Source organism: Anthonomus grandis, chromosome 3 (genome assembly GCF_022605725.1).
Source record: "Anthonomus grandis grandis chromosome 3, icAntGran1.3, whole genome shotgun sequence".
In the NCBI taxonomy this organism is placed as follows: Eukaryota; Metazoa; Arthropoda; class Insecta; order Coleoptera; family Curculionidae; genus Anthonomus; species Anthonomus grandis.
Window position 1 is genome coordinate 17,147,452 of NC_065548.1, and position 15,618 is coordinate 17,163,069.

General features: G+C 32.6%; 1 protein-coding gene across 1 annotated transcript in view; it reads left to right on the top strand.

The window, feature by feature from the left end:
* Positions 1–15,618, top strand: part of LOC126734331 (aminopeptidase Ey-like) — a 44,430-nt gene that overhangs the window by 12,845 nt on the left and 15,967 nt on the right. Inside the window, exon 2 of the mRNA XM_050437905.1 lies at positions 14,695–15,453. Coding sequence (XP_050293862.1) covers positions 14,714–15,453 — 740 coding nt within the window. The 5' untranslated portion in view covers positions 14,695–14,713. The remainder of the gene's footprint in view (positions 1–14,694; positions 15,454–15,618) is intronic.

The following is a 15,618-nucleotide window of genomic DNA, read 5'->3' on the forward strand; positions in this document are numbered from 1 at the left end:
GCCAAATTAAATAAGAGTAGAACAATGACTGTTTTAGTTTTTTTAGGTCGTCAACATATATGTAATATTTGATGTAATAATTGCAAGGAAATGTCCTCTATACATACAATATTTGGAACAAATTGATTTTTGAGTTGTATTTCTCTATTATCAAATATCAAGTCCAATACTCTGTTCTGGCTTTCCTACCTAGTTTTATCTAGAAAGTCTAAAATGCTCTTTAGTCCATTTTGCTGATTCTATTCTCGTTTCTAGACAGAAAATTGCAATATTTTTAAGACCTTTAACTTAACCTTTATTAGGAAAAAAATATGATTTTATTGCTTTTACGTTCATGGACGAAAATCAATAATTTTCATTTTCAATGTTTAACCATTGTGAAATTCATCTGTGCTACCTTTTTCTAGTTTGCTAACTTTAATTTTTTAAGTGCAAGAAAAAAATTATTAATACATGCCTGCATATTTTTTCCAATAATTTAAAAAAGAAAAACTAGTTTTGATCTTGTAGAACAAGTATTATAATAATAGGAGACTTTGATGCCAAAGTGGGTAGGAGCAGAGTAGGAACTGTGATTGAAGATGTAGCCCAGGAGGCAGAAACGAAAGAGGAGAAGGTTTAATCTCGTAATGTGAGTAACACAATTTGTTTATGAATAATTCATGGTATAAATTACCTCACCGTCGCCTCTATACTGGGAAGTCACCTCAAGAAAAAGACCAACGCATTGTACGCAACCAAATAAATTATTATATCATGATTAATCATAGATTCAAGAATCTGATAACCAGTGTTGCTACAATAACAGATGCTGATACCAAATTAGATTACAACGTAGTTAGGGCTTACATCTCGCTACGTCTGTCTAAAGCTAAATCGAAAAATAAGAAGAAAAGATTCAACAAAAACTTCTTAAAAATACGGACATTGTACACATAATACTTAAATAATTAAGAATCGAAAATAAGATTAGAGGAGCAAAGGAGAAACCTGAACATCTCAGTCAGAATATGCAATTAAGCTTTTCAGTGATAACGGACTAAACAACTCAACGATTCAATTAGGAAAGCTGATAAAACTAAGTATATTAGTGGAGAAATTAGGCAAGCGCTGAACCTTATGAAGAATAACAATACCCTAGGTCCTAATATTATGTTTTCTCACACGTTTCAATTTATCCATATATATTTTTTTTTAATAGAATGTAAAGATAATTTCCAAACTCTTTAACAGATAGACAGAAGAATGGCTTCGATATACTTTACTAAAATCACGTAAAGCAAAAAAATGCAAAGATTACCGCGCTATAAGTCTATGAGCCATTTCCGAAAGCTCTTTCTGCGAATTTTGCATACAAGGCTCTGTAAAAAATTCGAAGAAGCAGTAGCCAGTTTGGGTTTAAAAATGGTTTCGGAACAAGAGAAGCAATATCTAGGATAGAAAACTTAGTACAAAATTGTCAGAACCAAAGAAAGGATGTTCTTATGTTTTTCATCGATTACAAAAAGGCCTTCAACAAAAATATGAATATCCTCGAATATCGAAACTCCGAATATCGCACCTTGAAGACCTAGGTCCAAATGATAGCGACATTCGACATTCATAAGTCGGTTTTAGATATCCCTATATGTATTAATGTCAACGGGATACATATAAACAATATCAAATATGTAGATGATTTTGTAATAATCGCGGATTATGCCAATGATCTTCAGGAATTATTAAATCCTGTAAATGAAACAAGCACATAATTAGGCCTAAAAATTAATATAAAAAATAAGGAAGCTTTGAGTCGTGACAAAGAATGAAATTCCACAAATCAAACTTTAGGTAAATTACTAGAATATAGAACAAGTGACGCAATTTAAGTATCTGGTTTGTATGTTGAACCAAAATTGGGACCCAGAACGAGAGATAAGATGTAGAATATGCGACATCGTAAGTACATAAACATGCCTGGAAGAATCGAGAACTACCATCCCGGCCATTCTTCCATATCTGAGAAAGAGGCAAAGCAGTTAAAATAGCAAAGAAAATTCTTTTCGTTTCTTCATCATAATTTGTATGAGAGGTGGCCCTTTAAGAAAAAAAAGCAAAAAGTAAGTTAGAAGAAGTACAAAAATAATAGGAATAATAAATAGGAAAAACGAGACAGCTCACAAACTTTAAGCAAAAGATTAATAAAAGTGAAAAAAAGGCTCGTCAAATGACAATTCTGCTAATTTTGTGTTTTCATCTTATAGTGAACATATTTTAAATTATCACCCTTGCATACAAAAACATTTTAAGCTAAATATATGTCCTATAAAAAAACTATAATATTTGGAATATTAAAAACAATTTTTTTTTTATTTTAGTGGTAAGATGAAGTAATGAATATTTTCGACGGCGTGCGACATCTCTTATTATGTTTCTAGTCCCACCTTCCTTAAACTCAAAAAAATCCTCACTAATGAAAATCTAAATTTTAAACATTTTCACCATAATAATTTTTGACAAACAGGACGCGTTGTTCCACCATATAATGCTCCATGTTTACTTACTCCCGCAAAACATAAATATAGAGAAATGCGGATTGCCTTGTTAACGGAAAGAAATGCTCTGGCCCTCTACTGAAGGTGCAATAATTCGAACTAATTTTGACATTTATACGCCTAAACGCTATTGGCAACTCGATTAACCAATCAGATTTAAAAGAAAGCGTGATCGAATCCGGCGCCACATGTGAATTCAGTTAAGCGCGGAAAATTCGAATTCTAAGACGAGCCCAACTTGAGAAAACTACTAAATGTCACAGCCTACGAGTACTCCACTCGATTAAAACAGATAGTCATCAATACTTGTTCTTTCCAACACATTTCGTTTTTATATTTTTTAGTTATAAAACAATTTGACACAAGACAATTGTACACCAAAAAAAGAATTTTCTTTATACAAATCTATTTTAACCAACCAGAGCATTGACTCCAAAAGCTTACCCCAGCCCTAGTTTCCTAAATTATTAAAATATTAAATTGATAAATATATAGTTAAATATTAAAAAAGTGTGAAAATAGTAAACTTGTTAGAAAAATAGAGTAATAAAAACCCAAAATTATATTTAAATTTGCAAATATAACATCCTACATATTAATATTATAATAATTGCAATTTGAAAGGTAATAGTATCATATTTAAATTTTTTCTTCTTAAGTTGAACATAGAAAAAATATTAAGTAAAATATAGTTTAATATTCTAAAATAACCCTTAAATATGTAAAATTATGTAAAAGTAACAAAAAATATTATTATTACACTAATGCACAAAAACAAAATATAAACGCTAAAAATGAAACAAAAAACATACTTCAATATCTCTACAATCACTTTCAATACAAATATATATAAAAACTATAGTATTTATATAACTGACATAAAGTCTGCATAAAAAAAATATATACTCGAAAAATCAACAACAAATAATATGAAAATATAATTTTCTATAGAGGACATGGTCTGCATTGGTAAAATCTGACAAGTTGTACATGGAATAATAAAAGATGGAACAGTAAAAGACATTTTACATAAAAATACGTAACGTTCAACTAGATTAAATAGATTGCCGATTAACAAAAAAGTGATATGGAATTGGCGTGTTGTCACTGTACTCAAAAGTTAACTGTTTTATAGCGGCTATATTAGTAGGTACTACCTGGATAAAAAATAGTTGCACAGACCTTCATCCCAATTGACTGATAGTCTTTAATGCAGTTATTTATTAGGATTTTTAAAACCTCTATCTTATGGTGTATTTAAAAATAGAACACTAGCATTTTATATGATTTTCTAAGGCCTTGAATTATGAATACAAGACCATGATTTGCTTGGTTGGAGCATTTACCCGGAAAATATCAAATTCACCCTGAAGTTTTTTGGCTGCATTTTTCATATAAATGTCTAGAACTATCATTTTAGAACTAGAGATATTTCATCAAACATCAAGGCACAACAATGATCTAGTTCACTCATAGACTCTGCTTGTAATTTAAGGTGTTGCAAGCTTAGGATTTTTCAGTAACTAAAAAGTTTATTGGGGAATATATGGTAACTGCAAAAAGTGCCTTAAATACTCATAAAGCCGTGGACTGCGAAGTATTGGGAGGGCTTTGTCTTGCACCAAGCACCTGCGATCAGAAGGTACTATAAGCTGAAACCTTTCATCATTATAAAGAAACTTGAAAGAATCAATATGTGCTCTCTCATTTTTCAGAAATAACCCGAATTTAGATAATTCCAGCTTATGGTGGAATTATGGAATTTCTTGCTCACGAGTTAAGCTATCTTTTGCAAAACCAGCGTTAGCAAAAATGCCTTTTCTACTCTCTAAGAGAAAAGATTAACAATAAAATTTGTGAAAGTACAAGAGCTCAATCAAGATCAACAATATTTATCTCCCTTAGGCTATTGGTGGACAATTTGACTGGACATTACCTGATGAGATAGTTGAAGTGGACATACCACTAGTGTCTACAGTCGAACTTGCAACTTAAATTTCATTACCAATAAATTGGTAATTTGAAATTAATTTTCTTGGTTTTGGGAAAAATGACGACCGGTTAACGTGCAAGTAAATAATAATTTATAAATACCTACATATTCTTACCAACTTATGTTCTTTCATACAGTTAGCCCATGTTATCTCCACCAAGAAACCCTATATGTAGAAAACTTACCCTATTCCAAATTGTATAGCTTTTTTATACTCTAATTTCACAAAAAAAATAACTTGACACTAAAAATTACGGTAAATTAAAAGCTATTAATTTCAGCAATTTTTTCTTGACCCACGAGGGGAAGCCGTTCAAACACCAAAAATAAAAAGGAGAAAATAAAAGGAGGTGTCACTAATATCACTACTATGAAATTTTCCTAATATCAAGACATTCTAATTCGACCGCCCTCCGAAATTCCGCTTTGGTGAATCAAGTTTCATGGGGCTGCTAACTCCCATCTGTCAACTTTCGATCTGTCACGTCATAATCATGTGACATTATGACTGCAGTTTAAATCTAACGTTCTTATTGAGACACCCTTTATTATATTTTGAGCACTCGAGGAATATTAGTTTTACCCTTGAAAGATATTTTAACCCAAAATTTCATTGAGAAATTTGGATTCGTCAGTAATTTCACGTTTCTTTATTGTTCTCTGGTTCAACTAATATTTTCTTTTACGAGCAAGTATATGGCTCTACGATATGCAGATATTAAAGAGGTTATGTTGACGACATTGTCATATTTAATTTACATTGTAAAAGCTGATTACAAATTTAAGTAATTACTTTTCGACTCAGAGCTTTTACCAAGATATATTATCTAATCTACGCCTTAAAAAAATAATTATTAATATTTCTGCATGATCTTTTTTGGATCAGGAAGTGACTACCCTAGGATTTTAAATCGCTACGCCTCTGCGGCTTTAAGTATATTAAAATTAATTAATTTTTTCCTATTTTCATATCCAAATATACTGTTTTTTTATGTTTTATTTATTAAGTGCTTCATGATATATTTTTTGAAGACATACAACATCAACTGGAACAAAATAAGATAATTTAAATATCAGTGAGGTGCCCCTTTTTGTTTGCCTTAGTGCATGAAAAATAGCGATAATATAAATATTAGCTAAAACTAAAAAAGAGACAAAAAAAATAAATAAATCTTCATATAAACTTAAATTTGTCAGATGTATTTATCGTTGACCCAATAATAAAATCCTATTGCAAAAACTTTATTGAATATATTTGACCTAATAACATAATACCCAAACCTATTTTTAGTATGCCTGATTATCTGAATTTTTAATGATACACAGATATTTTATGATGCCGTTTCTTAAGTTAAGTCATTTTATTTTTATATTTTTATAGCGGCACGAAAGAAAACTTTATTAAAAACATTTCGTTTTACGAAGAGTAGTGTTTTAAATGTAGAAATTATCCTAATGGGCATTAAAACTGGTTATTTATGTAGGTCAAAGTTACTATTTCGCATCCAACCAATATCATTTTCATAATAAATCAGTCTACCCAACCTTGCTGCCGAACAAGTTTTTCCTTAAACGAGCTTAACTTTTTACGTTTTTGGCAAAATAATAAAACATAATATAAAACTTGTGTAACAATATTTATTATCAAGGCAAAGCCCCTATGAGGAAGTTTTAACATCTTGTAAGCCTTAACACGGATGATATTGATTATACCTCACTTGTACTTGTATATGCACTTGGAAACCTTATAGCATGATGATGGCGTTTCCTTCCTTATACTGATTTTATTTCATATTAGATTTCAAAGTGTAAATTACAACGAGCTGTACAAATTTATACGGGTTTTTAACTTTTTTATGTAGTAAACAAGCAAAAAAATAAGATTATAAATTAAAGAAAATATTTAAGGTTATTAATATTATTTTCCGTGATTTAAATTGGAATATTTGGATTTTTTGTTAAAAAAAGCATTAGGGCTAAAATTCACATTAGTCTGTATCATGGAAAATTAATTTCTATTTCGCAGCGACTCTAAAAATATATTATTTCGTTAAGTGTAAATTTAACACTTTTGAATCTTAAATATTTTAGTTCTAATATAATGAAATAAATGATTCAGTGTTGCCACCCAATCTATACTCTATAATATATTGCTATAGCAAACAATTTTTTATTAATATTTTCGCGTTACAAAGGTAAAATCGGTTGAAAATGTTTTGAAATTTAATAAATTTTCATTTCAAACATAACATGTGCAAAGTATTCAAAAGTAAATCAAAATATTTGTTGTGTTTATTTTGTAAATTTTATGAGAAAAATAACATAATAGCTTAACATAAGATAAGAAATAAATAAATAAGAAAATTTGAGTTATTATGTGTTTGGAACTCTACATTTGTAAACGTGCGACAAAATTTTGCTCATTTGCAAAATTCCTACCAAAATTATCATTAAGAATGGCAACAAACAAGAGAGGATTTAGTCGAGATACCAACATTTTTTGATTAATTTGATGGCATTTTGGCGGACAAATATAAAATTATTCCACCATTTATTATTGACTCAGAACAAATTGGAAAAAGACCTAAAAAAGGATATGGAAAAAAAGGTCACACAAGCTGGTAGTAGCCTATTGAACCAAAATACGGGAAGGAAATATAGTTTTGAAAATATTAAAGCCTCAATATGACCATCAAAAAGTTGAGTGGCTGATATGCGTCAATAAAATTTAATACATCATTGAAGTTATAAGGGATAAAAACAAATAACTCAATACCGAGAAAATAGCGCAGTAATAGAAGCTCACGATAAAAAAGAACGGGTTGTAATTATTAATGATTAAGTTTTTTTTTGAAGAAAGGATATGTACGTACCAAAGAATTTACATTAGTTTACTTTATGACTTTGTTGTATACTTGTATTCCCACCGTAGATACCTACCGAAATACCTATAAGTTACTCCCTTTCTAATTATAATTTAGTTCTAATAAAGTTAATAATGTTGAATATTTTTCCTATTTAATCGTAATCTGTAATTTCAAAAGTTATAATAACTCATAAACGATTCTACCCTTTTTATTAATGATAAAAATATTTTTATTGGGGTCATAATACTCTTCATCTACATATACATACATCTCCATTGCATTTTTTGTCATTCACGTAGCAAAAATTATGCAAGACACAATAAACCATAATTATTTTGACTTCCTTTTTCACCGAGTCTCTATTATAAAATAATTCAATAACCTATATCTACATTTTAATATTGCAAATGAATGTCCAATGACAGTTCTTATTTTGCTCAATAAAAAAAAGGATTTTCTTTCCCAGTCTTTTAAAATATTTTGGTAAATATGAAAAATGTTTATATTATTTTATACCTAAATCTGGTTAAAGTGAACTCCAGCAATGATGTTGATGCAGAATCTGCTACTAAATGTTGTTATGTTGTGAGAAATAATTTTACTCTTTGTATATTATTTACCAAATTATGGAAAATTTATAGATTTGGAAAAGTCTAAAATAATCAGCTTTTATTCAAAAAATATTTATGCCACATAAAGAGACTAGGATAGTTTCATCTACATAAGGGTTATAATATAAATGTTTGTACTACTAATTGTTAAATTATAGGGGGTTAAAAAAGGTTTTAAAACACACCTCTGTACAATGATGCATAATGAGTCTTATATTATTAGAATTGAACTTTGCGCCTGTCTTATATTAAACATCAGCTTAGGAATTCCTAAACAATTATTAAGAGCCTCATCATTCATTTCTAATATTCTCTTACATTGTGCAAACAGCATTGAAAGACTCTAACACTTTCCTCACCTCACTACCATGGACACAGCCCGGCCAACCCATTAATATATTTGTAAACATTTTATTAGCTGTACATATAGCTTGCATATACATATAGTTTTACTGTCTATCGATATAGCTGTGGTGTTTTTAAGCAGGCGGCTTAAATTTATTCTTGAAAACATCAATTGTACCAACTATCGTTTTATCTTCATCAGCCTGTATTAATTTATTTTTGGACATAGGCCTCTTTCATTTCCTTCCATCTTGACCTCTTTTATGCTGGGAGTATCTAAACCTTTTCCACTCTTCTCTATTTGTTATATCGCAATCTAAGCATGGCTTTATCTCTGCTTTTCTTAGTCATCATTTCGCGCAATATGTCTTACCCAAAGCTCCTTGATTTTTGCAGTTTATTCTATGACGTTACTCATTTGGTTCTTGTCCTAATATTCTTGTTTGCTTGTCTACTTCTGAAGGTAATTTCCGTCGTTGCAGCATTGTAATTTTCCTTCTTACGTCGGCTATCTAGTCGTTTTTGCCAAGCCTGATGCTGTTTCTCAGATGTACATATTTTTCCACTAGTTAAAGCGTCTGGTTATCAATAATTACAATGTTGTTTGTGCTCATGATCTTCGTCATATTTTGAACGCTCCTAAAAAACATTCATATTTATTTGACAATTTTTTACAATTGTTTTTAGTTACAACGAGCTACCTGGCATATAAGCCCTGACAAAAAACCAGTAACTATACAGCTGTAATTATTTAGTGAGAATTCGCTGAAGAGTGCCTGTTAAAATGCCCAATTCTTGTGCCCGATGGCGAGTTGACGTCTCTGCCCTTTCTGTCACACTATCGAGAACTGCTGTTTTATTATGTTCTGAACGACCTCTACGAGCTCGTATTATGTGTTTCATATCACTAGCTAAACCAGTATTGAATGCACAGTAGATGAATTAATAATGTTATTTCGACCGAATATTGGACGCACTTTACGAATAGTAGCATTTAAATTTTCACCATTTTAACAATAATTTTTGACAATCAGGTTGCATTATTCTACCGTATAAAAGGAGCATTACACTAACTCCCTTACTGCTTACTAACTCCCATCTGTCAACTTTTGATCTATCACGTCTTAATCCTGTGACATTATGACTGTGAAATATGGTGCGCTATTCAAATCTTGCACTTTTATTAAAACACACTTTAAAACAATTATTTATTAATTTTACGTCATCTATAGCTCCACAGTCACAGAAGGGATTATCTTTTACTTCAATTCTGTAGATATCAAAGTTAGTTAGACAATGACCAGTTAGACAATATTCTCTTAATGTTTGTGATGTACCTTCTACGTTTATAATTCAAATTAGAAAACCATTTCTTGTTAGGAAAGCTTATTTGTATTTTAGCGTAGCTATGCTTTTTCTGAGTGACTAGCAACCTCCAAGCTTCTTTAGTCTAGTTGAAGTCTAGCTAGAGGATTATCTACACGTATGCCTGTAAACATAATTAACTTTGGTTTCTGTTGTGAATCTTTCTTTTCTCATTATATCTCCTTTCTTCTAGATTAATTTTTACGGCTTTAGGAGAATCTATTAAAGAGAAATCTATTAATAATTAAAGAGAGATCTATTAAAGAGAAATTCATAGTACGGGAGTAAGGCTCTATAGCACGACTCAATATGATGGCGAAATATTTATATATATTATAACCCCGGTAAAGTAAAAATGTAAAAAAAAATAACTAAACCAAACATACATAGTCATTATTCTTCTTCTTCTTCTTCTTCTTCTCTAGCCTCTATCTATCCACTCCTGAATGTGCTTTCCATGTTTGTCTATCTAGGGCAGTTTGGAGCCAGTTTCTCCCTGCTATTCGTTGGATGTCGTCCCGCCACCGCGTTGGTGGTCTTCCCGCATTTCTTTTTGTGGCTCTTGGGCTCCATTGCATGATTTTGTTAGTCCATCTAGATGGGTCTTGCTTTGCAGCGTGACCTGCCCATCTCCATTTTAGTTCTGCTACTCTTCTCATAACATCCGTTACCTTTGTCCTTCTTCGGATCTCATCATTTCTAATGTGGTCTCTTAAGCTAGTTCCCAGCATGGCGCGCTCCATGGCTCTCTGGGTTGTTCTGAGTCTTTCTGCGCTCCTCTTTGTCAGTGTCATCGTCTCGAGTCCATACGTTGTAACGGGTAATATGCAGGCCTCGTAGACTTTCCGCTTAAGATTAATTGGAATGCTTTGGGATTTTAAAATGTATCCTAGTCTTCCGAATGCTGCACAGCTAAGTCTTGTTCTCCGGGATATTTCGGCTATTTGGTTTTGTTTTCCCAGTCTGACAGTGTGGCCCAGGTATATGTATTCCTTGACGGTTTTCGAGAGCGTGGCCTTCTATAGTTATTACTGTTTGGTCAATGGTCATTATTTTGGTTTTGTTTAGATTCATCTTGAGTCCGATTTGTTTTGATGTTTCTTGCAGTTCTTCCAACATATCTTTTAGCTCGTTGATGTCATCACTAATGTCATCAATATCAACAATATCATCAGCAAATCGAAGGTGACTTAGTCGAGCTCTATCTACGTTGATACCTTTATTTTCCCATGGCAGCTTTTTAAACGAACTTTCCAGTGCCATCGTGAAGAGCTTATGGGATATGGTATCTCCTTGGAGGACCCCCTTTTCTATCTTGATCTTATTTGTTGATGCTTCTTCGTTGATGGTCAATTGGAGTGTTGCGTTGTCGTAGATGTATTTTATAAGTTTGGAGTATCTTGTGTCAATTCTTGCCTCGTCCATTGCGTTCAGGACAGCCCAGGTCTCGACAGAATCGAACGCCTTCTCGTAATCGACGAACGCCATGTGCAGAGTTATGTTATACTCGGAGCATTTCTCTATTAGAGTACGGACGGTTTGTAGATAGTCATTTGTACTAAATTCCTTCCTGAATCCTGCTTGCTCGACTGGTTGATAGAAGTCAAGTTTATTTGTCAGCCGGTTGGTCAAAACTTTTGTAAGAAGCTTGTACAAGTGTGAAAGAATGATCGGTCGATCGTTTGCAATATTGGTGTTGTCCCCTTTTTTGAAGATTAAAGCAACCTCGGCATTTTGCCATGATTTCGGTATTTTCTCTTCGCTAATACATTCGTTTAAAAGGAGACAAAGGGCATGCTCAAGCGCTGCTCCTCCCATTTTTAGCATCTCAGCGGTAACGCGGTCTTCTCCCGGTGCCTTCCTATTTTTCATTTGTTTCAGGGCCTTTTTTAGTTCGCTTCTATTTACTTCTGGTATATCTTCGGATCCAACGTTCCGAATTTCTTGCCAGGAGATGTTTGGTTTAGGCAGTGTTGATGTATACAAGTCCTTGTAGAAGTCTTGAATGACATTTATTACACTCTGTTTATCTGTAACCGTTCTCCCCATTTTTATTTTTTATTTTAAAAAGTGTTTTCCTTCCTCCAGACATATTTGACCTGAGTACTTTCATGTTTGAGTTTTTTTCAATAGCTCTTTCTATTAGCTGATTATTATGAGATCTTAGGTCTTTTCGACATTCTTTGTTTATTGTTTTACATATCTTCCTGTATTCATTTGAGTCTCTGGCAGTTCTTTTCCTTTGGTCTATTAGCTTCAGTGTGTTTGGGCTTAGTTTGGATGGTTTTTTTACTTTGTACTTACAGCAAATTTTCTTTGTTGCTACCTGGATACTGCTCGTTATGTTTGTTGATAGCTCGTCCAGTTCCATTTTCTTCAGGTAATTTAAGTTGTGCAGTTTGGCTTCTAGAATAGTTTGGTATTTGTCTACCTTTGACATCAATGTTTCAGTGGTTGGATAGTTTCCCTTTTGAACCATCTTTTTCCTTTCAGCTTTAGTGTTGATTAGCAATCTTGTTCGGACCAATCGGTGGTCGCTGCCTGTATCGAAAGAGTTTAAGACAGACACATCTTGGCATATGTCTCGTCTGTTGGAAATTATATAGTCTATTTCGTTTTTTATTTGTCCGTCCGGGCTTCTCCAAGTCCACTTTCTTTGGGGGGGTTTTTTTGTAAAACGTGTTCAAACAGTATAGATTTTGATGTTGGAGGTATTCTAGTAGGATTTCTCCTCTGTCGTTTCGGTTTCCTATACTATATGATCCTATATTTGGTGGATCATTTTCGTTTTTCCGGCCGATTTTCGCGTTAAAATCTCCCATAATGATTTGAAACTTGGCGTTTTCCGACCTTTGAGCTATTTCGATGTCTTCACAAAATTGTTCGACTTTTGGTCTGGAGAGGAGCTTGTAGGGGCGTATACTTGGATTACTTGCATGGAGCATCTTTTATTGATCTTTAATATAATGTATATTACTCTGTTTGAAGCAGCCTCCGTTTTAGTGACTAGGTGTTTTAGTTTTTTGCTTATCATGATCGCCACTCCACCAATATGTGAGTTTGTGTCAGCGTTCTTCTGATATAATAGGTGTCCAGACGTAAGGGTGGTCACACTCTCTCCTTGGCGTCTAGTTTCACTTAGGCCAATTATATCCCATTTGATATGCTCTAGTTCGTTTTCCAGGATCTCAAGGTGTTCCCTTGATCTCATAGTGCGGGTGTTATACGTAGCAATTTTGATTTCGATATTTGAAGCGGGGTTGATGTTTGGGTTTATTGAGTTTTTGCCTCCCCCAGAATCCATGAGGCGGCCTGACTTATCAGTGCGAGATTCTGAGTTTTTCACTCTACTCGCCTGGGGTATATCTGTTTTAGAACTCAACATTGGAAGGGTTTTGGCATTAAAAGGCCACGCTTGCCTAGCGGGTTGGCCAGTTTTGGTTTCAGCTGCCCACTTTGGGTCAGACGCTGTTTTGGGTCGCTCCTCTGGAGTCAGACACCCACACCTGTTTGGTCCGTGGGAGGTATTTGATTTCCCTCCTACCACCCATATCTGGAAGGCATTCCCCTATCCGCCACCTGGGGACGCGCCCTCTAGGGGTTACAGGTTTCCCCGAGGGGATAATTATTACATATGCCAATTGTGTCTATTCGGACACCTTTTAAATAACTTCTCTATTTAAGAAACTCTTAGTGAGAGCTACATTTACCATTTTTCTACTTATAGATATAATGCTTTAAATAACATTCAGTCGGTTAATAAATTAAACTTGTAGAACATAGTAAAATCTGAGAAAGCCACCACATGCATAGCCAGGCTAGTATGAAACGGTAGCCAGTATGGAGCAACTTGCTATACACAAAAGCTAGTAGGTAACTAAACTCCACAATTAGAATATCAGGATATATTGGACCTTAGGGGTATAAAGTGATGAGCCTATTAAAATAAAGTGTCAAGAATAACCTTATAAGCCCTGCATCAGCTTTAGTCCAAAATAAATGAAAACGATATCAGGATAGATTACTAAATTAGAATTTCCTGGATACTTTTTTTATGGCATCATCTGCATTAGCCTGACATACAATGCCGAGCTAGAACTGGCTTTGAAACTACTTCAAAAACTAAACGTTAACTTCCATGCAAAAACATTGAATTTCTCCAAATTAGCTCAGTAAATTCTGGAATCTTCGTTTAGCGATAAATTGATTAAAAAGGGAAAAATAAATAGACTATTAAGATACAACAGAAGACTTTATGATCAAAGCACTTTCTGCTAAGTGATTGACTTGTCCCTCAATTAGCAGGAGAATTAAAAATGATTGCTTTAATCAACTCATTGAGCTCCTAAAGGCTCTTTTATTGATGAACATACTAGAGGAATAGTATATTTCCAGAAAAAATCGAAAATTAAGAATGTCGTATCTGCCAAGGGAATTTTAAATAAAATGTTGTTATAATTAACCTATATAAATATAATTTTCTTTTAAATCTATCTTTGCCTTAGTTAACTTCTTGATAAACGTAGAATATAAAAAAACTTGACTAAAATTATCTCATATTATTATTGCAACTAAATTTTCTGAAACTCATCTGATACTGGTAGTGATCATCAAAATTATATTTTTATAAAAGCAGGATGGTTAATTTTAAATATTTAAACATAGATCAATTATACGCCATAATTATAAGAAGAAACAGTATGCGGGTGGCCGAAGATATTTAAACCAGTTAACAAAAACCCATTAATCTGGACCCCTATTATTAATCTGGGCAAACCTTGTCAAGGAATAATATTTTATTATTTAGTGTGACACAACACAACTTCATAATATCAAATTACGTATTGTTGATGCACAATCAGGGCAATTTTATATTGAAATTATGAAAGATGAATAGAAGTCAATGATTAGTGATGAATTATTTTTAATAGATCGTTATTATTAATATATTTTAATCTAATATAAAACTATTTTTTTAGATAGTATCGAGCAACCAAGATGACACACAATCACGAAAACATCACCATGATGGATCCAACTACCACAAAATACGGCAAAACTACATTTGTAACAGTGACAAAGACGTTAGCGATAATATTAGTGGTCATATTCTTTATATGTCTCATCGCCACTGGATTATTAGTTTATAGTTTTACAGCTTGTTCTCATAATGAGACATTTTTCGCCAATAATAGTAATTTAAGTAGCATAGGGGAGCCTACTGCTCAAAGCAGAGTACAGGTTATTTGTGATAAAAATAGCATTAGTACAAATGATTTAAGTAATAAAGTAATAATTGAAGTGGCGTCAAGTACTGCAGCTACCACTTTAAAGACTGCAAGACCAGCAAATGTAAATACTGCTAAAGATATAAGACTAACAACTGATATAGTTCCAGATACATACTGGATAAGTCTTATTCCATTTATACAGGAGGGAAATTTTACATTTATTGGTGAAGAAACCATCTTAATTAATGTTACTACAGATAGTACTAGTATAACGATGCATGCAGACACTTTAACTATAGATGCTACTCGAGTATCTAATTTAAACAATGAAAGTATATCTGTAAGAGATGTTAGATTTAATACGGAAAAAGAATTTCTGATTATTGATCTTGATGGCATACTTCAAGCCGGACAACAGTATTATGTTTATCTTAAGTTTAAAGGTATTTTAAATAACATGCTTAAGGGATTTTACAGGAGCAGTTATGTGGAAAATAATGTGACACGGTAAGTTTGTAAGTTTCATATTTCACAATTGCTATTAATATAGAGATGCTCTGATTAGTCTTAGTGTTTTGACCAGCTACCAATTAACGGAATAATATGATAAAATTTGAAATACGACTAGAGCATCTACACTGATTCAGTTGGGTTAAATTTGTATCATACAGG